A 24,028-nucleotide genomic window follows, 5' to 3' on the forward strand; every position below is an offset into this window, starting at 1 on the left:
GCTAAGGCAAAATTATGCACCATCCCCTGTGAGGGTGAATATATATTTGGATCATATCTGGATGACTTACTCGCTAAAGCCACGGATAGGAAGAAGGGTTTTCCTATCTCTTACCAATCGAAACGATTCCAGTCCTTTCGTGGGCAAGGAAAGGAAAAGTTTCAGAGAAAGAACACAGACAAATCTACTCGAGGAAAAGGCTACAACAGATCCAGGGGATATATGTTCTCACAGAAGTCCGATTCTTCCAAAAAATCAGCTACACAATGACGCCAGGCCACGGGTGGGAGGCAGGTTACGTCATTTCGCACAAGAATGGCAGAAAATCTGCGGCATACTTGGGTAATGCGGTGTATTCAAGATGGCGTGCGCTTAGATTTCATATCCCGACCTCCCACTCGGTTTGTCGTAACCAGAGGTCGTCAAGAAGCTTTAGAAACAGAAGTCAAGTCTCTCCTAGGAAAGAATGTGCTTGTTCCGGTACCAGAATCGGAGAAAAATCAGGGGTTCTACTCAACCTTATTTCTGGTGAAAAAAGCGGACGAGAGCTACAGAGTCATAAATCTCAAGCCTTTAAACCAGTACCTACGGTATCAGAGATTCAAAATGGAGACCATAAAGAGTACAGTAAACCTGCTCTTTCCAGGTTGTTTCATGGCTTCGATAGATCTCAGGGACGCCTACCTACACATCCCGATCCACAAGGACTTTCAAAGATACCTAAGGCTGGCAATCTGGATAGACGACTCTCTGGTTCACCTACAGTTTCAGGCGCTGCCCTTCGGCATTTCCATTGCTCCTCGAGTCTTCACCAAGATAGTGTCGGAAATGGCAGCCCACATAAGAGAGGAAGAGGGCATCTTTATTCCATATTTAGACGATTTTCTTTTGGTAGCAGAAACGGAAGAAAAACTTCGGATAATGTTGGAAAGAACGCTATCCATCCTAAAAAAACTCGGCTGGATGGTAAATCTCGAGAAATCCTCTATGGTGCCAGAGAGAAAAAAGCTCTTTCTTGGGATCACTCTGGACTCATTGACACAAAAGTCGTTCCTGCCCGAAGAGAAGATAGAAAAGCTACAAAAGTTAACACAGCTTCTTCTCAGAAACCCAGTGACATCTATAAGGAAGGGTATGTCTCTGCTGGGACTATTCACAGCTACCATTCCAGCAGTCCCATGGGCTCAGACTCACTCTAGACCTTTGCAGGCTCAGCTCCTCGAGGCCTGGGATGGATCTCCCAGGGGTCTTGACAGGAAGATCTCACTGTACAAAACGACATTAGAGAGTTTTTCCTGGTGGCTATCTAAATCTAATCTCCTGCGGGGTCTTAGTTGGACTATTGATTCTCCAAAAGTGATAACTACAGACGCCAGCCCATCAGGCTGGGGTGCACACACCGACCGATACAATTTTCAAGGCACCTGGGACGATGTATTCATCGTTAGATCTTCTAATTTTAAGGAATTAGCGGCCATTTATTTTGCACTAACAGTGGCAGAGTCTCACATTAAGGGCTCTAATGTTAAGATTTTTTCAGATAATTCCACAGCAGTCTCAGTTATCAATAGACAGGGTACCACGAGAAGCCCTTTGTTATTGGACTTGTCTTATCACATATTTTCTTTTGCAGAACGCAACCTTTTGAGTCTATCAGCAGTCCATCTGAAGGGTGTTCTGAATATAAGAGCGGATTTTCTCAGCAGACATCAGCTTCTACAGGGGGAATGGCGCCTGAATCCTTCTGTCTTTCAGATGATCACGGATCTTTGGGGGAGACCGGTCATAGACCTGTTCGCAACCAGGGGAAACAGACAGGTGAGACAGTTTCTTTCCTTGTCCCCAGCGGACCGGCCCCTAGGTGTAGACGCTCTAAGCCAGGCCTGGCAGTGGAGTCTGATGTACGCTTTTCCTCCACTAGCCTTAATTCCCCGAGTGCTAAAAAAGATCAGGCAGGAGAAGGCTCGAGTAATTCTCATAGCTCCCTTCTGGCCTCGCAGAGCTTGGTTCTCAGGTCTCAGGTCAATGTCAGTGACAGACCCTTGGGTCTTACCGGACCGTCCGGATTTACTCTCTCAGGGACCGATTTTTCATCAAGATACGAAGCATCTGCATCTGACGGCGTGGCTTTTGAAAGGCTAGTTCTTAGAAGTCATGGACTCTCGGACGAGGTCATATCTACCTTACAGCGGAGCAGGAAGCCTACAACCCTAAACATCTATTTTAGAATATGGAAAACATATTTTTCTTTTTTGGGAGCCAAAAAGGTTGATCTTCATTCTCCTAACATAGCACAGATCCTGGACTTCCTACAGAAGGGTTAAGGCAAGGGCCTTAAGCCAGCCACCTTGAAAGTGCACGCCTCGGCCTTAGGGGCCTTATATAACCAACAGATCGCCACTCATCCTTGGGTGGTAAGATTCTTTAGAGCAGCAGCCAGACTCTCGCCAAGATTATCACCATCAGTTCCTCCTTGGGACCTTAGCCTAGTCTTAAAGAGTCTTACAGATGCCCCTTTTGAGCCTTTGTCTAATATATCCTTAAAAAATCTTACACTTAAGACCGCCTTCCTGGTAGCGATAACATCGGCCAGACGGGTGGGGGAGTTGGCGAGCCTTTCATGCAATGAACCGTACACTAAGATTTTGTCTGATAGAATTATTTTCAAACCAGATCCTGCTTTTTTGCCTAAAGTGGTGTCAGAATTTCATTGCTCTCAAGAGATAGTGTTACCCTCTTTTTGTGACAAACCAGCCAATGAGAAGGAGAGGGAGTTCCATTGTCTAGATGTGAGACGTTCTGTACTGCAATACTTAGAAGTAACAAAGCAGTTTAGGAAATCTAGGTCTTTATTTGTGCAATTTTCAGGGCCCAATAGGGGGTGTAAGGCTAGTAGTAGTTCTATAGCCAGATGGATAAGGCAGGCTATTTGCTCTTCTTACTCTTCTGCTGGTCTTTCTCCTCCCCTTAGGCTCAGAGCCCATTCCACCCGAGCTGTTGCTACCTCTTGGGCGGAAAGAAGTGATGCTTCCATCTCTCAGATCTGCAGGGCGGCGGTTTGGTCCTCACCGCACACTTTTTTCCGACACTATAGGTTGGATCTTTCTGATTCCTCTGGTGTGGCCTTTGGGCGTAAGGTCTTACTGGCTATAGTCCCTCCCTAGTCTATCTTTCATCTCTGGTATTCTCTCCGTGGTGCTGTCATGTCGAGGGGGAAAACAGGAGTTACTCACCGGGTAATGATGTTTCCTCGAGTACATGACAGCACCATTACTACCCACCCTTTTTGGTTCCTTCACTGTGTTTCACTTGGGTGTGCAAAAAAAAAAAAAAAAAAGTAGAATATAGTATTGTTATTGGTGATGGTGCTTCTTAAAGATTAAACAATCCTGATACTAATCATGGCTCTCTCCGGTCTCTGGAATACTCACTGAGGTTGAGAGGAGGGCCTAATCCTTTTATACTTCAGGTTTCCTGTCCCAGGGGGCGGGGTCCCTCTCTCCGTGGTGCTGTCATGTACTCGAGGAAACATCATTACCCGGTGAGTAACTCCTGTTTTTCTTTCTTCACTAGGTAGTAGAAAAGAATTGGAAGAATGACTAATGTGGTGGGCTAATGTACTGTCAGGGAGAATACCCTATTATGCCCTGCATATCATAGAATAGGGCAATATGATAGGCAGGGCATAATAGGGTATCCTCCCTGACAGTAACTTAGCCTTATGCCTTTCTATCAAAACATCTTTGAACAAAAACTAAATGTAATTGTATGATATAAGTTTATTAGAATGTCTGCACTATCCTGTGTCCACCTTGTTAGTCATTCTTCCAATTCTTTTCTGTTTATGTAGCCATACTCGTGGGGACCATTTAGGTACCTTTCAAACTGTCTGTAGACCTTAATCATTGAACTTCACTAGGTAGTACTAGCATATCCATATTCAGTTTTCCATAGAGCTATTGCTTCATGTGCAGTTGTACTTAGTCAATTGTAATGGAAATGGAAACGACCGAATCCCTTAACCCTTAGGGGACACAACCAATTTTCATTTTTGCACTTTTGTTTTTTCCTCTTTGTGTTTATATAAGGCCATAGTGCGTGTTGTTTTCCACCAAGAGACACAGATGAGCCCCTATTTTTCCGCCACTAATTGTACTTTGCAATGGCAGATGTCATTTTTGCCTAAAATATGCCGTCAAACCAGGAAAAAAATCGTGTAGTGAAATTAAAAAAAAAAACACTTTTTTTTTTTTTTAATTGGGGGGTTTTGTTTTTACACCGTTCGCCCTTGGGTAAAACAGACTTCTTATACATGTTCCTCAAGTTGTTACAATTACAATGATATATAACTTGTATAACTTTTATTTTATTTCATGGCATTTAAAAAACATATATAACATATATATGTTCCTTAAAATCGCTCTTTTACCAGGCTTATACTGCTTTTATCCTTTGGTCTATGGGGCTGTGTGAGGTGTTGTTTTTTGCGCCATAATGTGTTCTTTCTAACGGTGCCTTGATTGCACACATGCGACTTTTTGATCACTTTTCTTTACAATTTTTTTTTTTTTTTTTTAATTTGATGCGCCAAAAATTGCACAATTTTGCACTTTGGAATTTTTTTACGCTTGCGCTGTTTACCGTGCGAGATCGGGAATGTGATAATTTAATACTTCAGGCGATTACGCACGCGGCGATACCAAGCATGTATGTATGTTTGGTACTGGTCCTCCTCCCTTATTTATATTTATAATCATTTATATTTATTTGTGCTTTATTTAGCCCCATCACTTCTGGTAGTTCTGTCCATTCTTCACATCAATGCTGCAACTCTCATCATCCTGCGTGATATACTTACCCATGCATACATTGACAATCGCTGTAAGGGCAACTTTCCCTCTACAAATATGGCAGCGTCAGACTCTGGGGCTGTTATGGGCATGTCCGCGCCGCTGTCAGCTTGGGGACCGCCCGACGCATGCGCCTGTGATCACACCGATCATGTGACATACCCAGGTCACGTGATTCGGAACTAGGTGATCCGGACACCATGCGCCGCGGGTGACGTCATCAGCGGGCGACGCCGGCGTTCCCGGACACGCCACCTCCATGTGGATTCCTTGCTTTGGTGTGATGTATGTATTACTTGTTTTTTGTTTATCACTTGTTACACAGCTGTTTGTATAACACCTAATTATGTCACCCATTGCTGTTTTACATTACCCCTAACATGATCATTGCTGTAAGACATCAGATTAGGGCTCCTCTTCACTTTGCCTCTATATCTTTATGAATTTGGAACACTACACTATTATAGATCACTTCTTATTCACTTTGTTTATATTTTTTTTAATTAATTGTTTGATGAATTATAATCATGCACACATGTATATATACTGAGCTCATGGAGCATTTTGTATCACTGCTTGAGAAAGGCTACACATTGAGCCGAAACGTTGCATCTGGTGTGAATAAAGTATGAATTCTTTTTGGAAGTGCGGTCTCCATCTTCTCTTTGGATATCCGATACGAACCTGGGTCCGGTTTGGTGAGACGTGCACCCGCACACTGTATATTTTTTTTCTAGTGCTGCTGAACATATTTTTTGAATTGTTTGTTTTATTTATTTATTTTTATTTATAAAATGGGGAAAGGGGGGTGATTCTGACTTTTATTAGGGGAGGGTATTTTGTATTAATAAAGACATATTTTTTTTTATTTTTTTTTACACATATACTAGAAGTCCCCCCTAGGGATCATTGAGATCTATGCAGTATAGTAATAATGCATAGATCCATGAGATAGGCATTCTATTGCTTTCGGCTGCTGCAGCCGACAGCAATAGAGTGCCGAGCCGGGATCAGCGCCATTACGGCGCAGACCCCGGCCGGGTGAGAATACCGGGATCGCCCCTCCGCAATCGCGTCATTGGGGGGGGGGGGGGTGATCCGCTCACTAGACCACCAGGGAAGGTGATCATCTAGTATTTAGACAGCTGCATCTAAATACTTAATTGGCAGGCTGGCGATCGGACCATGCCCGCTAATAGCCGCGGTCCCGGGTTGCACGTAGCACCCAGGGTCGCGGCAGTTCAGAGTGGGGTCCCCACGCAACCCCCCCTCTGAACTCCCATAGCTGCACCAGGACGTTTAGTAACGTCCTGGTGCAGCTATGGGATAAAGTGACTTAGTATTTTTTTAGACTACTTTAGGCAGAGTTTTAGGTCTGTTTCTTTTAATCAATGGTTCTTTTCAGTGATTAGTGTGGTTATTTTGACCATTGTAGATGGTTTGTTTCTGGTTTGTCAGAGACCCATATATAATCAGTCCAACTTTTTTAGTCCAAATTTTTAATGGCATCATGGAAAAGAGACTGAGTGACGTTGTATGGTCACATGCTCCTCCATAGGTCCCTATTTATTAGCGGGAAAGCTGTCTGGCTACATCAGAAGGTAACAACATAGCATAATCTACTTCATAAAGTGCATTTCTGTGTACATGTTCTTTATATATGGTAATATATGATAAAGTCCAAAATTTATTTTTTATATGTTATTACTTATGGAAAGTTATACAATTTTCTAATGTACATTAATTATGGGAAATGTTCATATACTTCTATTTCCCTTAATTTAGTGTATCAGGAAGTGTTAGAATTCTCTCAAAAGCAGTGACGTCACGACGAATGGTGTAATTCCTATGGAGTGTCCAGCAGGGGGCACTCTATATATAGAAGTCAATGAGTACCATGGATGTGTGTATGTAATGTAATGTTATGTACTCTGCAGATAATGGGGGAGTAGTACTTTGCAGATAATGGGGGAGTAGTACTTTGTATATCTATCGCCGCCCGCGCCGCCGCTCATAGAAGTGCCGCTCTTCATGCCTCCTCCTCCCGGCTTCAAACACTATGGCCCCGCTGACTCTGCGCCGCTCACCCCCCGCCGGCCGCGCCACTCCTCACACTATCCGGCCGGCCGACGCTCTCTGCTCCTGCAGGCCAGCCGCGTCCGCCCTCACCCACCCTGGCCAGGGGTTGGTGAGGGCTGACGCGGCCGGGCTGCAGGAGCAGAGAGCGGCGGCTGGCCAGATAGTGTGAGGAGTGGCGCGGCCGGCGGGGAGTCAGCGGGGCCAAAGTGTTTGAAGCCGGGAGGAGGAGGGGGAGCAGAGGAGGAGGGGGCATGAAGAGCAGCCCCTGTGTGAGCGGCGGTGGAGCGGCACTTCTATGAGCGGCGGCGCGGGCGGCGATAGATAGCACAGGTACTACTCCCCCATTATCTGCAGAGTAGTACTTTGTATATGTGCCCAGCACCGAGCAGGGAGGGGGGAGGTAGATGGCACTTCTCTCCCTCCCTGCTCTGTGCCCTGCAAATGTATTTATTGAATACATTTATGGGATACTTTGGGGAGCAAGGACACTTGCTCCCCAAAGTATTCCATAAATGTATTCAATCGCAAAGTACAGTACATAACATTACATTACATACACACATCCATTGTAATTCTAATGGAGTGTCCAGCAGGGGCGCACTATATATAGAAGTCAATGGAACTTATTGACTTCTATATATAGAGCGCCCCCTGCTGGACACACCATAGGAATTACACCATTCGTCGTGACGTCACTGCTTTTGAGAGAATTCTAACACTTCCTGATACACTAAATTAAGGGAAATAGCAATATATGAGCATTTCTTATAATTAATGTACATTAGAAAATTGTATAACTTTCCATAAGTAATAACATATAAAAAATAAATTTTGGCCGGACTTCTCCTTAAAAAAAAAAAAAAAAAAAGCGTTTAGGCGCATATTGCTGCATAGCCATAGACTTTAGTAGATCAGATGTAATACTTGTGACAGTTTTGTCCTCTTGAAGACAATGTTTGGTCTGTGAAGGCCTATTGTGACACCGTGGGAAACATTTAAATACCTCTTTGATGGTAGTCATGGCGAAGACAATAATGTAATGAAAATGTAACCTACTTACGGATTACATTAGTACAGCTATACAATATATTCTGAATCTTAACGTCCTTCTGAATGTACACTGTTTATAACTACAATTTAATGTTTTATACATTGCTATTAACATTTATAATATTTATAAAAGGGTATTCCAGCCGCAGAACAAAAATTTAAAAGTGAGTGACAGTGCTAAGAAAATAAAGAAAGCATACCTATCTGCTCAAATCCGCTGCTGTTCCTTTGGTATCTGTCTCTCCTCTTCTGCTTCCTGTATTCCTGTAATATGTCGTCCCTGCAGGAACTGCCCACAAAGCCAGTCACCGACTGAGGCAAGTTATTGTTGCAAACATTGATAGCAAAGTGGGCATTTACTGCAAGAATGATGCCTTGCAGGACCAGGCAGGAGCAATGAGCAACTGGTAGCTTATGGAACAGCAGTGGCAGAGATTGAGGCATTGAGGCAGGTTAGTATTTTTAGTACCCTGACTCATAGTTTATAAAAAGAAAAGTCTGGAATACTCCTTTTTAAAATGGCACAGATTTATTTATTTATTTATTTTTTATCTATTTGCTATTCTATAGCTTTCCACAAAGGAGACCTAGAAATCCTCATTGACGAACAGGGAAAAATCCAAACAGAACCAATAAGGAATGTTTCTGTCACTGACTCAGTGTGTGCAGAGGGAGCCTCCCCCAACAGTATAAAAAAGGGTAATATTTTCAGAGTTATATGTACAGATGCAGAATTATTGGTCTACTTCATTTGTTTAATAAACTTTCTTTCCTTTGAACAGACCATAGTATGTATTCACAATTCCTTATATTGTCACAGAGCAGTATGTTTCACTTAAAAATACCTGCATAGGGTTCTGAATTTTGTGTGCATTGTGCAGATCATGGGTATCCCAAATATCTGCAGATGCAATGGTAGGAATATTTAAATTTTGCTCTAGATGAGATTTTATAATTAAAATTAGTCACTGGCCTTTTTTTTTTTTTTTTTTTTTTTTTTTTTTTTGCAGAAATCAATAGTCCAGGCGATTTTAAGAAACTTTGTAATTGGGTCTATTAGCCAAATATGCCATTGTCTGCATTTAAAAAGCCCTTTCCCAGGTCCCACCTCCCTCCTCTTTTCCATCCACTGCAAAAAATCAGGAAATTGTGACTTGTTGCATCAGACATACCCTGTCTGGTCTATAGAGAGGGGAGGGGGGGAGGAGGAAGGAGGGAGTTAGCCCACAGCAGAAAGCAGATAACAGAGGATAAAGCTGTAATCAGAGCTCAGAGAGGTCAGTAGTGACTGTCAGAGGAGATAGAGGGTGAGGTATTTGTAGATTAACTCTTTGTTGTCCTGTTTTGGTGTTTTATTTAGCTCTCTCCGTAGGAGAACAATGAAGACAGAGGGGAGAGCTTCAAACTGCTTTTTCATGATAAAAATACATATTTCGGCTAATAAACCCAATTGCAAAGTTTCTTAAAGGGAATCTGTCAGCTCCCGGGCACTGCCTAAGGTGTTGACGGTGTGCTGTAGCTGTCAGTCCCCCAGTGAGCATGGTGCCTTTTTGGTAATTTTCTGTGCAGTAGATTATGTACAATCTTATGTCTCCTACTGTCACAGAGCTGTTGTTCGTGCCACACTTGTCATGCATCCTCCTCCCTCTTCATGAATAATCAATGCTGCCTGGCCTCCTGCTCGCTCAGCTGTCAGATTGCAGATCAGTCCTCTGTAGGCAGGTTATCTCTGGAAGAATCTCTCCTCCCTAATGTGTTGGAGCTGCGGTCTGGAGGTAACTCGCCTGTCTAGAGACCTGACACCAGTTCGTTCCCTGGTTTGAATCCCCTGATGGAAATTAAATAGATGTCTTTTTTTTTTCTTCTCATTATTGTATGATTTTTAAGACTATGTTCACACATATTTTTGCTTAGTATTTTGGTCAGCATTTTGCAACCAAAACCAGAAGTGGATTGAGAACACAGAAAGGCTATGTTCTCACACTGTTGAAATTGAGCAGATGGCCGTCATTTAATGGCAAATATCGGACGTTGTTTTAAAAAAACAGTAATTATTTGCCATTAAATGACAGCCATCCACTCAATTTCAACAGTGTGTGAACATAGCCTTTCAGTGTTTTCAATCCACTTCTGGTTTTGGTTGCAAAATACTGACCAAAATACTGAGCAAAAATACTCTGTGTGTGAAAATAGCCTTAAAAATGATACAATAATGAGGAAAAAAAGACATCTATTTAATTTCGATCAGGGGATTCCAACCAGAGAATGAATTGCTGGCAGGTCTCTAGACAGGTGAGTTACCCCTAGACCACAGCTCCAACACATTAGGGAGGAGAGATTCTTTCAGACATAAGCTGTCTACAGGGGACTGATCTGCAATCTAACAGCTGAGCGAGCAGGAGGTCGGGCAGCATTGATTATTCATGAAGAGGGAGGAGGATGCATGACAAGTGTGGCACGAACGACTGCTCTGTGACAGTAGGAGACATAAGATTGTACATAATCCGCTGCACGGAAAATTACCAAAAAGGCACCATGCTTACTGGGGGCTGCCAGCTACAGCACACAGTCAGCACCTTAGGTAGTGCCCTGGAGCGGACGGATTCCCTTTAAAATTGCCTGGACTTTTGATTTCTGCATTTCACGACAGTGACACTTTTAAGTTCAGGAGCATTTGTATATACAACATACACCTATGTTCACTGACCCTGGCCCCCTTTAACACATACAGTTCTGACTGGTGTATACCTGTTTTTTTTTTATCTGCTAGGACAGTAAAGGGCCATTCACACATCCCCAATATTCAGTCCCTGCACAGACTTTACACTGCAGACCGGACCTTGAAACTTCCCACATCATGATTCATTAAAGGAGAAGTCCAGCAATTTAGAAAAAAAATTGCCAGTTGGCAGGTGCAGGGGGGACATAAAAACAATCACTACTCATCTCTCCTTGTGCCTTTGCAGCGTTGTCTTACCGCTCTGGACTCCTGACAGGCTCTGGGATCTCCTTCGGCTGCAGTGTCACAACCCAGTTGATACACTGACTGCTCAGTCGGTCAGTGACTGGGGCGGGACACACTGCTGCACTGATTGGCTGATAGAGTATTTTCACCTAAAGGGTCCCGGAGCCTGTGACAGTGTTTTGTTTTGTTTTTTAATTGCTAAACTCCTTTTAAGTTTCCAGAAGCTCAGAAACTGGTTGAATATTCACATTCATGTTCTATCACGTTGTTACCTGTATTGTGGACTGGGTCCCGCATATGTTTTTAATGGGGATAGCAGATTTTTATCTTTGCAGAAACAAAGGTTTGATCACCTTGAAATCCAATATGCCTTTTCCGCTACATCTGCTTTTGCTTGAGCCCTATACACATAGGGGGAGGTTTATCAAATGGTATAAAATATACACTGGTGTAAACTGCCCACAGCAACCAATCACAGCTCAGCTGTCAGGTCTGGTAAAATGAAAGCTGAGCTGTGATTGGTTGCTATGGGCAGTTTACACCAGTGTATATTTTACACCCTTTGAAGACTATTGGGCAGATTTATCAAATGCTGTGAAAACAGCAAATTTGGCAAATTGTGCAAAAATGAAAGGGTATGTCTCCATAGGTTTTAAAGGGGTTGTCCAGCGAAAGTCTTTTTCTTTCAAGTCAACTGGTGTCAGAAAGTTATATAGATTTGTAATTTACTTCTATTAAAAAATCTCAAGTCTTTCTTTACTTATCAGCTACTATATGTCATGCAGGAAATGTTTTTTCAGTCTGACACAGTGCTCTCTGCTGACATCTCTGGCCGAGACAGGAACTCTGTCTCGGTTTTCTATGAATCCCCATAGAAAACCTCTCCTGCTCTGGCCAGAGATGTCAGCAGAGAGCACGGTTTCAGACTGAAAATAAAACATTTCCTGCATGACATATAGTAGCTGATAAGTAAAGGAAGACTTGAGATTTTTTAATAGAAGTAAATTACAAATCTATATAACTTTCTGACACCAGTTGATATGAAAGAAAAAGATTTTCGCTGGACAACCCCTTAAATTTTACTTCTTCGTCCTCTGTTTTGACATAGAGTGCTATCACTTGTATCCTTTTCCGTCAGAGAAGCAGTTGGTCAGGGCTGTCTCCAACCCCTATCTTTTCTGTCCTGATTGAGCTATGTCTAGTCATAACTAGATAAAACTTAAGTTACATAATTACTGACAAACTTCTTGGTGTTAGGTGTAATACAAATTTTTTTCAGGTTTGATTGGTCCTTAAGGGATAATCTCACTTCTCCTTTTTACCTTCGTGCTGAGCCAGCTGCCACATCCTTGTTTCTTGGTGGGCATGCCTTTTCCACTTGATTGCTTTAGGAGAATGTGTCGCCTAGATGTTCTTTTAGTCATTTAGAACCAAATACTAAAACACGTTTTTATTCTAACCTGTTTCTATTTTCTATTTTTATTATTTTTTTTAATTATCTTTTATTGTACAATGTTGTGGCGCTGCCCTCTTGGCTGAGTTGTGTTTTTTTTTTTTTTTTTTTTTAAATTAATAATTATGTGTTTTTATTTTATATTTTCAACAACACATAACAAGGTGCAGGTACAATGTCAAGAGGTTTGACAAGGTTAGACAAAGTCTTAAACTGACCAGCCAATACTATACTATTGCCTGAGTGTTTAACAGCATTTAGTGACATACTTTACAGCAAGTCTCATGGACATAGAAAACAAAAGACAGGACCTGTCCCCTTCAGATAAATGCAAAGCATTCTAGTAAATCAAAGAGCACAGTGGACGGCTTTACTCCTTGCAGTTCAGTGGAATACTTCCGTAGGCTTTGCAATCACCGCGGATGTTTCCACATTAAGTACATAATGCTGTTGGTGCTAAGCTCCATGTAAGCCAAATAACTCAAGTTAGTTTACAAAGAAATACGAGCGGCACTCGCCACTATATGCAATTTTCTTTTATTAAAAGGGTTATCTGGTGCTAGCAAATTTTTTAACATGTTGCTGCCATATAAGAAAACATAACAAATACGTTATGCTTACCTCTCCGCGCTCCCCTGGTGTCCTGCTGCGGTCTGTGGTGTTACTTCTGAGTCTAGCATGTCTTGAGAGTGACAGCCTGTTCAACCAATCACTGGCTGCAGTGTCCTGTGTCAGTCTGAGCAGGCTCTCACTCCTGAGACAAGCTTGTCTTGAAAGTAATTGTGCTGGGATCACAGTTGACCACATCGGGGGAGAGCGGAGATGTAAGAATAATGTGCTATGTTTTCTTATATGGCAGCAACATGTTAGAAATTTACTAGCGCTGAATAACCACTTAAAGGAGAAGTCCGGCCAAAATTAATTTTTGATATGTTGTTACTTATGAAAAGTTATACAAATTTCTAATGTACATTAATTATGGGAAATGCACATATAGAGCTATTTCCCTTAATTTAGTAGATCAGGAAGTGTTAGAAATATCTCTGAAGAAGTGACGTCACGACCCAGGGTGTAATTCCTATGGAGTGTCCAGCAGGGGGCGCTCTCTATATAGAAGTCTATGGGACTTTATTGTTTCTATGGGTTTCTATGTAATGTAATGTAATGTAATGTAGTGTACAGTGCTTTATTGAATGAATACATCTATGGAATACTTTGGGGAGCAAGTGTCCTTGCTCCCCAAAGTATTGCATAAATGTATTCATTCAATACATTCAATACACAGTAAGCCCGCCGATCCGCCGCATTTCCGCCGAATTTCCGCCGATCCGCCACACGCTGATCCGCCGCATTCCCGCCGATCCGGACCATATACATTGAACTACAGCTCCCATCATCTGCTTCTAGTATGAACAGGTGATGGGAGCTGTAGTTGGGTAAGGGATATCACATGCCGCCGGGCGCAGGGGGGAGCCGCTCAGTACACAGGAGCGCTCCCCCCTCCTCCTTCCGTGATAACTTCCGCCTATAACTTCCGCGTGTGGCGGATCGGCGGGAATGCGGCGGAAATTCGGCGGAAATGCGGCGGATCGGCGGGCTTACTGTGTATTGAATGTATTGAATGAATACATTTATGCAATACTTTGGGGAGCAAGGACACTTGCTCCCCAAAGTACTCCATAGATGTATTCATTCAATAAAGCACTGTACACTACATTACATTACATTACATAGAAACCCATAGAAACAATAAAGTCCCATAGACTTCTATATAGAGAGCGCCCCCTGCTGGACACTCCATAGGAATTACACCCTGGGTCGTGACGTCACTTCTTCAGAGATATTTCTAACACTTCCTGATCTACTAAATTAAGGGAAATAGCTCTATATGTGCATTTCCCATAATTAATGTACATTAGAAATTTGTATAACTTTTCATAAGTAACAACATATCAAAAATTAATTTTGGCCGGACTTCTCCTTTAACAATGCACAATGAGTATGCTCGTCCTGCTGAAAGAGAAAACTTGCGGGCCTTCCATGCCGCGCACGGCTTCCAGCTGCTATTAGCGAGCGCAGCCGATCACCATACCCGGCTGGTCGTAAGGGCCATTCACACAGCATAATTCTGGCGGAATTTCAAGCGGAGCACATGCCGTGGACTCCGCTTGAAGTTCTGCCGATCCTGTTAATTGAATAGGAGGCCTTGTGCATTCTCCGCTGTCCACCTAAAGAACTGACATATCAGTTCTTTTGGCGAAGAGCACACAAGGCATCCTATTCAATGAACAGGACCGGCAGAACTTCAAGCGGAGTCCATGGCACATGCTTCACTTGAAATTCTGCCAGAATTACGCTGCGTGAATGATGCCTAACAGAGAAGGCAACAGTCGGTTTTGTGTGCAGACATGCTTCTTTCTGGCCCTCAAAGGCCTGGACTGTCTCCTCTGTATCACAACCACATTTTTTGTGAATGACACTTTTAATTCTTTTTGGATGTGAACCATTGTTGAGCATACTTTGTGACCTTTTGAAGAGGTGATTTCACAAGGAGCTGCTATTGTCTTATACCAAATGTATCTACTGGTGTAATCTGTTACTGTAACAGGACAGGAAGTGTCAGATTAGTTTTAGACCTTGTAGTGAGAATGAGAAGTGCAAAATTGCAGGATTAACATGGAAAATTAGAAAATACATCTTCAAATATTTCTTAAAATGTGCATAACATAGAATATTAAACAATAGGTCATTTTCTGTTGACACATTCCTTTTCAGGCCAATAGGATCTGGGAAAGTAAACTGTGCACCACTGAAGCTCTAAGGGCTATAAAGCCGCCATGTGAAGTGCTCTGCAAGACTCTCAGACAATCCAGGACTATTATACTGTGCATGGAGTTAACCAGAGATAAGGTGGCTAGGCAGGGAAGTGTGCTCCTGGTCACCCAGCCCTCTCCTGCACATGGCAGCGAGAGGGAATCATGTCAGCAGCCAGTGATGGTGTACTTCAAAACAACTGTTCCTTATTCATTGGAAAAGGTCAACATGTTAGTGAGAGGAATTGAATTATTATTTTACAATCTTGTTATGGATTAAAATCATAATTGCTACCAGATTACAGGGGTTCTCCTATTCTTCTAAAGGGATGTCCTAACCCATGCATAGGCCATAAATATCAGATAAGTAGGGCCCTTATTGGGTAACTCCATTAACCCTCTGATGACCAAACAACTTTCTTATTTTTTTTCATTGTTGCCTTCTAATTGACATAACCTTTTTTTAGTTCGTAAACCTATATGAGTGCTTGTTTTTTGCAGGACCTGTTGTACCTTTTTATTGGCATCTTGGTATACATATGACTTTTTGCATTATTTTTTTTTTTCTAGGGCAAATTATCTAAATGTAGCAATTCTGGTGTAGTGTGATATATTTTAGAAGATATTGTTTAGTTTTAGTTTTTTTAGGAGGTAGATTTTATTATTATTGATTTTTTTTTTTTTATACTTTTTTATTATTCCTACAAATTTAATTTTGAAATGCAAATCCTCCAATCACTATGATGCATTGAGCTACTAGTATAGTGCAGTCTATTATGTATGTCAACCTAACATTGATCTCTGTACCTCTGGAGGCCTAGCTGAATAGGCACAATTATATGGTATAGCTAGAGGCCTTTATTGGGCCTCCTGCTGCCATAGAAATCCATTCGCATCCATGGAATTCCAAGTCGTCCCCCCCCCCCCCCCCCCCCCCCAAAAAAAAAAAAAAAAAAAACAACAAACAAACAAGAAACACATAAAAGGAAATAGGGTTATGGAAGTGCATGAAGGAAATATGTGAATCCCAAAGTGGGGACAGCAAAGAAAAGAAATTGGATCGCTGGAGCAGTTGTTTTTTTTTTTTGTTTTTTTTTTATAGTTATTCCTGGTGGGAGCCTTTTATGCCTGCAACTAAGTCGAAAATAATAAAGTGCACTTACCTCCCTGGCTCCTGTGGTACTGCAGGTATTATGTTGTTCACTTGGCCAAACAGTGGCTGCAGTGGTGACCTGCCTAAGTAGTTGTTTGACTGGGATGGTCTGTAACATTGTGTGCCCAGGACCCGGAAGCGGTTGAACAGCGGGACAGATTGATAAGATACCAGGGTACCACAGGAGCCAGGATGGTAAGTGCACTTTATTATTTTCCAACAACCTATGCCTGGAGATATATTAAAAATGTTCCTGCCTGGTGTACCCCTTTAATGTTAATCTACACAAGATGAGTTAATAAAAATTGCGGAGACAGGCTTCATAGTAATGTGCCATTTATTTTACATTCATACTTTTGTGTGCTTTTTATAATATATATTTTAAAAAAAGCCCTAAAGAGAAATGAGAAAAACTGCCTGGATGTGGAAGAGTATAGTGTGCCCAAACAAAGAAAAGCTTACATTAGCATTAGAGATGAGCGAACCTCAAGCATGCCGAACTTTCGGCATTTGATTAGCGGTGGCTGCTGAACTTGGATAAAGCCCTAAGGCTATGTGAAAAACATGGATATAGTCATTGGCTGTATCCATGTTTTCCAGACAACCTTAGAGCTTTATCCAAGTTCAGCAGCCACCGCTAATAAAATACCGCACGTTCGGGTTTGGATCGACTCAAACCCGGTTCGCTCATCTCTAATTAGCATGATTAAAGAGAGTAACACCATTACCAATCTGCAGCAAAACCTCATGGAAGTCCACTTTAGAGTGCAGTTATATTTTGGCTGTGCCACCTCATTACTGTCCTGTGTAAATATAACCCAATGTAACAAGTCTCTTTACAACAATACTACAAATACTTAGGTGTAGAGGTACATTGTTTGCAGCATGTTTTTGGCTTCAGTCCTGCTTGTTTTTGTGCTTCAAACGTATAAAAAATAAAAATATGCAGCTGAAGGCACATAATAAGAAATATATCTTAATTGTTTGGTCTGGGAAGATGTATTGCTTTACTTTTCCTTTAATTGACAGGCAACACGCAGCTGGATAGGTTGCATCATGAAAGAGCAGAGCAGGGGACAGACTGTTTTACCCTGCACTGTAAAAAAAAAAAAAGATTGAGTATATTTTGTGGGTTTTGCTTTTTGGCATTCATATGATTAGGTGAAATCAAATATCTCTTGCTTTCTTTTGGGGGAGGTTTTTTTTTCCCCACTAACATCTCATGGTGTTTACAGTAACACTTCCAAGTTCTATTTTGCATTTCCTGTAAGTCGTAAAACATGATGACCACCCCCACTAGACCACCCCATCCGTGGTCTAGTGGCGGGATAGGAGGAGCAGTCCTGGCTTCCTATCTGGCTGGGGGTCTGTGTTTGTAATGGTGTTGATCCTGGCTTGGTAATCTATTGTTCTCAGCTGCAGCAGCCGAGAGCAATAGATCACAATCTCATTGATCTATGCAGTGTATATATGTACTGCATAGATCTCAATGAGAGATTAGTGTAGGGGGACTTCTAGTAAGTGTGTAAAAAATAAAATATATTTTTTTATTAATAAAAAAAATCCTCTCCCCTAATCTGAATCACCCCCCTTTCCCATTTTATAAATAAACAAACATGTTTGGTATCACCATGTGTGTAATCGCCTAAACTATTAGATTATCACATTCCTGATCTCGCAGGGTAAATGGCGTAAGTGCAAAAAAGCTCCAAAGTGAAAAATTGTGCATTTTTGGTTGCATCAAATCCAGAAAAATCTTGATAAAAGTTGCTTATATGCAAACAAGGTATTGATCGAAAGATGACACCTCACACAGCCCCATAGATCAAAAAAATAAATAAAAGCATTATAAAAGCATTATAAGCATGGTAATAGAGCGATTTTTAAGAAACATTTTTTTTTAAGGTTTTAATTTTTTAAAAGCCATCAAAATAAAAGTTATATAAGTTACATATCGTCCTAATCGTACTGATTTGAGGAATATATATAACATGTCAGTTCTACCCGGGGACGAACGGCGTAAACACCCCCCCCCCCCCCCCCCCCCCAATTTTTAAAAAATGTGTTTTATTTTCAATTTCACCACCCACCATTTTTTTTTTTTCTACTTTCGCTGCATATTTTATGCAAAAATAAGGGCTCATTTGGGTCTCTACGTGGAAAAGTGCAAGCGCTATGGCCTTATATACACGAGGAGGAAAAAACAAAAGCACAAAAATGAAAATTGGCCCAGTCTTCTGAGGGTTAACGCATATCCAATAAAGTGTATTAGTTTACATGTTGCAGTGATAATGATCATTATTAATGGCTGTCTGTATCAAACAACGGCCTTTTTTCGCCTAACAAAAAAAAAAAAAAAAAGATGCGCTCACTTCAACTTTCATGTCAGCTTTGTCACATAATTTGTCAGAAATACTATTTTTATGTTAGAAAGTATTTTATTTATTTAGATGTCTGGAATATCACAGTATGTGCTCTTCTTCCACATACCATTTTGAGGCACACAGTCACTGCTCAAAAAATACTTTCCCCCCAACCCCTGAGACCAAACAATTGAAGGCAATAAAATCTTTTTGTACTATTTTTATTAAACTATATATTTTTTTTCTTCAATTTCTGGAGAACCTCTTTTTGGGTACGTTCACACTTACCGGATCCGCAGCTGATTTTCTGCTGCGGATCCCCAGCAGGTCCGCAGCAGATTTCATTTAATTAACTGAACACCGCATCAAATCTGCACCATCAAATCTGCTGCAGATCTGCGCATCCTGTAGGTGTGAACGCACCCTTAGGGTGCGTTCACATGTACAGGATCTGCAGCAGATTTAATGGCGCAGATTTGAATCTGCAGCTGATTTGCAGGCCCAGAATTGATTTGCTTTGAATCTGCAGCTTCAAATCTGCGCCATTAAATCTGCTGCAGATCCTGTACGTGTGAACGCACCCTTAAAGGGGGTGTCGGGGCAAATTTAAAATTTCTCCAGGGTTGGAAAATACTAACCTCCTCTGGTCTCCTGCAGTTGCCTCTCTCCCAGTCTGGTCTATGCTTCTTATGGTGCATTTACACAGAGAGATTTATCTGAAACATATTTGAAGCCAAAGCTAGGAACAGACTATAAACAGAGAACAGGTCATAAAGGAATGACTGAGATTTTTCCGCTTTTCAAACCCATTCCTGGCTTTGGCTTAAAAAATCTGTCAGATAAATCTGTCTGTGTTATCCCATCATAAAAAATTTTGTGCTGACCCAACCTAGTACAACCTGACAGCTCATTATCTATGTTACTGGCTGATTATATAGTATACATGTACATATTAGAGAGAATATATATTTTTTATACAGTGTATATATACTGTCTATATACATTTACACTATATCTATTTAAGATTAGTCCATCCACTGTTTTTAGAGCAGAGAGGTGGTCCATAACCTGGAAAAGGAGCTGTTATCGATGAGAAGGAGGAGGAGGAAAGTTTGCTAAAGGAATGCATAGTATAACTGCTAGTTGAGATGGCAATTCCCCTTTTACACCATTATTACTACAGCTCCCTGACAAAATCTGCTTTGACATTAATGTATAAAAACTGATTTATTTGTAATATATGTCTGTTTATTATCTAGAATCCTTTGTCATTCCGGATAGAGATATGTATTCAACAGAAAAGTCTAATATAGTCAACCTGCAGAAATGTCAAGAAAATCTGGCATCGCCTTCCTGTTCCACTGCAAGAATAACTGCTAACAGGACCTATAGAAGCAAACCAGCCCAGAATGGCATCCTCACAAAGATGCATGAGGAAGAGCATCATCAGCAAATGTCTATCCTCCAACTGCAACTAATTCAGATGAATGAGGTGCATGTGGCCAAAGTGCAACAGATAGAGCGTGAGTGTGAAATGGCAGAGGTCGAACACCGAATAAAGATGGAGATTCTGAACAAAAAGAAAATGTACTGGGAAAGAAAACTACAAACAATCACAAAAGAGTGGCCAGTAGCATCATTCAACAGACCTTTTCCAAACTCACCATGAATCTTCACATTTCTAAGTGCTCAAAAGACACTTGGAAAAACACTGGCAGGAGCACTGTTCATGGCTCAGTCATCACTATGAACAATCAGTAGGCCCAAACACTGGCAACAGTTTGTGTAGGAAAATAGTTACAGACAATTTAAAGAAGATAAATAAAGTTCTAGAACATGTTGGGGCTGGTATTGGGAGCAATGTGTTTTTGCTTTTAGTAGTATTAAAAACATGAGTATGGCCTAGTTGCTGTAACACAAAGCTTATGACAACACGGGCTGAGAAGTTAGGTCTTTTTTCCCCACAAACTATTTTTTTTATTTTACGGACATCAAGTACACTTTTTTATTATGTTTTGTGTATTGTTTGTTTTTGTTTGTTTGCTGGATTTCTTTGGTACGTTATTTGGATAATATATGGATAATTATTATCCAATTATAAATTTAGAAAAATTGTGTGATGATTTGGAACCAAATGATCACAATTCTTCTGGATGAGACCAAACCTTATTGCAAAAGTTCTTGAAGCATTAATGGTGGAGTGTTATATGGCTGTTATTTCTACCATCTGCAGTAATGTTTACGCAATCCTCCGCTGTAAAGCCTAAAACATATCCGTGTTCGGACCATGAAACATGGCCCGTGTGCTGGCCATATCTCACAGATTAAACTCTGTGTTAATTCTGTAGGCCTTAGTGCACACACTAAGTATTGTTTTCATGTCCGTATACTCACCCATACAATTCGCTAAAAATTACGGATTTGGCACCTGTAGTGCATCCGTGTTTCCGTAAATGCGTTTCCCCCCCCCCAATATATGTGACTTTTTTTTTTTTTTTTTTTAATGGAAATAAGGATGACAAAAGGTTACAATCTGTAGAAAATAGTGGATCCTATTGATTTCTATGAGGGAATCTACATTAAAATCTGGGTCCTTGTAATCTACTGATCGTGTGAATAGCCCAATAGACATCAATGTGTACTAACTCGAGTACAGAAATACGGAGCCATAGATTATGGGACGTGGGAATAAGGCCTTATTCTAGCCATTCGGAGCTCAGTGCAACATAACTCCTAATGCTGTGAGTCCCGTTTACAGCTACATGTTTAGTCTGTGAGATGTGGCTGAACATGGATATGTATTTGAGCCTAATGGGTCAAAGGTTATCCAGGTATTAAGGAGGCCAAAGGTACAAAAAACAACCATTGTGTCTTATTTATATCATATTAACTAACTGATAAATCAGGGTTGCAGTGAACCTCTATTGAAGCACTCTACTGTTTAAGCACAAATGAAGATGAGTGCTGTACACCCTTGTGTGTAGCTACACTAAATGTTCCACTGCTACTCATCTTTTAGTAACAGTATTTATGTAATTGAAAATAGAAATGTGTTGAATACTTGACGATCGTCTGGCTTTCATTTTCTACACACTTAATTCCCCTACATATGTGGTAGAGTAATATACCACAAAAACTTTATTTTTCCTGAACACTGAAAAATATGTATTCTTACACTTAACAATAATCAAGTGATTACCAGGGTATTCAAATTTGATAGCCTGTTTGCAGTATAGGCCATCAATATTAGATCAGTGCTCCCAATGATCAGCTGTTTGGAGGCTGCTTCGGCACCTCTATTCAGATGAATGGGGCACAGCTGCTGTGCTTACCACACACAATATGAATTGTACATGTGCTAGTAAGAACACATTTAGGTTATGTTCACACACTGTATTGACAATGGCCTTTGTTAGCTGTGTCAAACAACAGCCGCTATCTTGCATGTTCACCCAGCCAATACTGCAGTATTGGCCGGATGAACGTTATTTCTATTTGGATTGCGGGCACCTTTGGGTGTGTCCACAATCCACTTAAGCATTGCACACAATGTAAAGTACGTCTGGCAACGTACTTTGCACAACTGTTTTCTACGGCCGCTATTCGCAGACAGTTCAACAGCTGTTGCGTATACTGTATGTATACACTATGGCTGTTGTTGCATTGAAATGAATGCAAATGTATTGATTTCATTACCAATGGCCGTTCTCTTCAGTGAAAAGAACAGCCATTAACAAAATGAACCCCTAAAGCCTATTTTCGGCCTTAATGACCAAGCCATTTTCATTTCTTTTTTTTCATTGCCGCCTTCCAAGAGTCTCAGCATTGTCTTATTTTTGCCCACGTAGCCAGATGAGGTCTTGTTTTTTGGAGACAACTTATACTTTTTAATGCTGCCATTTTCAGATTCATAAAACCTATTGATTTAATTTTTATTAACCCCTTTTTGGGGGGAAAAATAGAAAAAAAATTTAACTATTTTTTTTTTTTTTAAATAAACTTATGCTATTAAGCATAGGGTAAAAATAACAATGTATTCTCTGGGTCACTACGGTTACAGCAATATCAAATTTGAATCTTTTATTATTATTTTTTTCTTCTTTTTTTAACTATTACTTTTTTTTTTTAATCTATTTTCCATAGATCCATAGCGTGCTTATATTTTTTGCATGATGGAGCTACTTGTGGGCTAATTCTTTGCAGGAAGATGTATCGTTTTTATTGATACCAAGTTTTACATATATATGACTTTTTGATCTCTTTTATGAAGTTTTTCTTTGGTGAATTGACAAAAAAAAGCAATTCTGGTGCTTTTTTTATTCATTTTACAGCTTGCTTCTTGCGGTATGAGTAGTAATATAGTTTTTTTTATAGCTTGGGTTGTTACGGATGTGGTGATATCAAACATATATAGGGTTTTTTTTTAAGTGTTTTACGTAACATTTTATTATATTTAGGGAATACAATGCATTTTTATTAGGGTGGGGGGGCTGTTTTATTTTTTACTTTTACACTAGTGTACATTACTGTACACTAGTGTATACTAATCGGTGATCTGATGATCATTGATACAATACACTGCACTAATACTGTAGCACAGTGTATTGTCTATGTCAGAGGTATATACATGGCAATTACCATGGAGATGATCGGAAGCCCAGACCTTGATCACGTGAGTATACCTGTGCTGCCACCGGAACCTGTTACATGCTGCTGTCATGATTTGATATGGGGAGATCTCCTGCGATGCCGGTGTTTGTGTGCAGTAGAGCCTTACGATGCATACGCCATAGGTATTAAAATAAAACCTGTTAGTGACCGCTGTGAAAAAGTGTATTGGCGGTCATTAATACACTGTGTGAACATAGTCTTAGGGTATATTCACACGGGCGGGCTCGCAGCGAGATTCTCGCTGCGAGCCCGGCAGGTCCTGGCAGTTCCCATAAACTACATACTTGCTGCGGTCTAAACGACCGCAGCGAGTATGTAATTATACCGCCCTTAACCCCTTCTGCTCCCGCCGGCTCCCCCGCTGTAAGCAACATACATTACCTGTCCTTGCTGCACGGGTCCGGCGTCCTGCTCTCCCGTCCGGCCAATTAGTGTGTTGCCTAGCCGCAGCCACTGATTGGCCGGGCGGGAGAGCAGGACGCCGGACCCGTGCACCAAGGACAGGTAATGTATGCTGCTTACAGCAGGGGAGCCGGCGGGAGTAGAAGGGGTTAAGCGCGGTATAATTACATACTCGCTGCGGTCGTTTAGACCGCAGCAAGTATGTAGTGTATGGGAACTGACAGGACCT

General features: G+C 41.1%; 1 protein-coding gene across 4 annotated transcripts in view; it reads left to right on the top strand.

The window, feature by feature from the left end:
* Positions 1 to 23,598, top strand: part of MSANTD3 (Myb/SANT DNA binding domain containing 3) — a 65,189-nt gene extending 41,591 nt beyond the window's left edge. For 3 of the 4 annotated variants that reach the window (XM_069958175.1, XM_069958176.1, XM_069958177.1), the window contains exons 4-5: positions 8,550 to 8,678; positions 19,986 to 23,598. In XM_069958175.1, coding sequence (XP_069814276.1) covers positions 8,550 to 8,678; positions 19,986 to 20,395 — 539 coding nt within the window. In that variant the 3' untranslated portion in view covers positions 20,396 to 23,598. The remainder of the gene's footprint in view (positions 1 to 8,549; positions 8,679 to 19,985) is intronic. The other variant, XM_069958178.1, reaches the window with a different exon arrangement.
* The last annotated feature ends 430 nt before the right edge of the window (positions 23,599 to 24,028 follow it).

Source organism: Dendropsophus ebraccatus, chromosome 2 (assembly GCF_027789765.1).
Source record: "Dendropsophus ebraccatus isolate aDenEbr1 chromosome 2, aDenEbr1.pat, whole genome shotgun sequence".
NCBI classification, from domain to species: domain Eukaryota; kingdom Metazoa; phylum Chordata; class Amphibia; order Anura; family Hylidae; genus Dendropsophus; species Dendropsophus ebraccatus.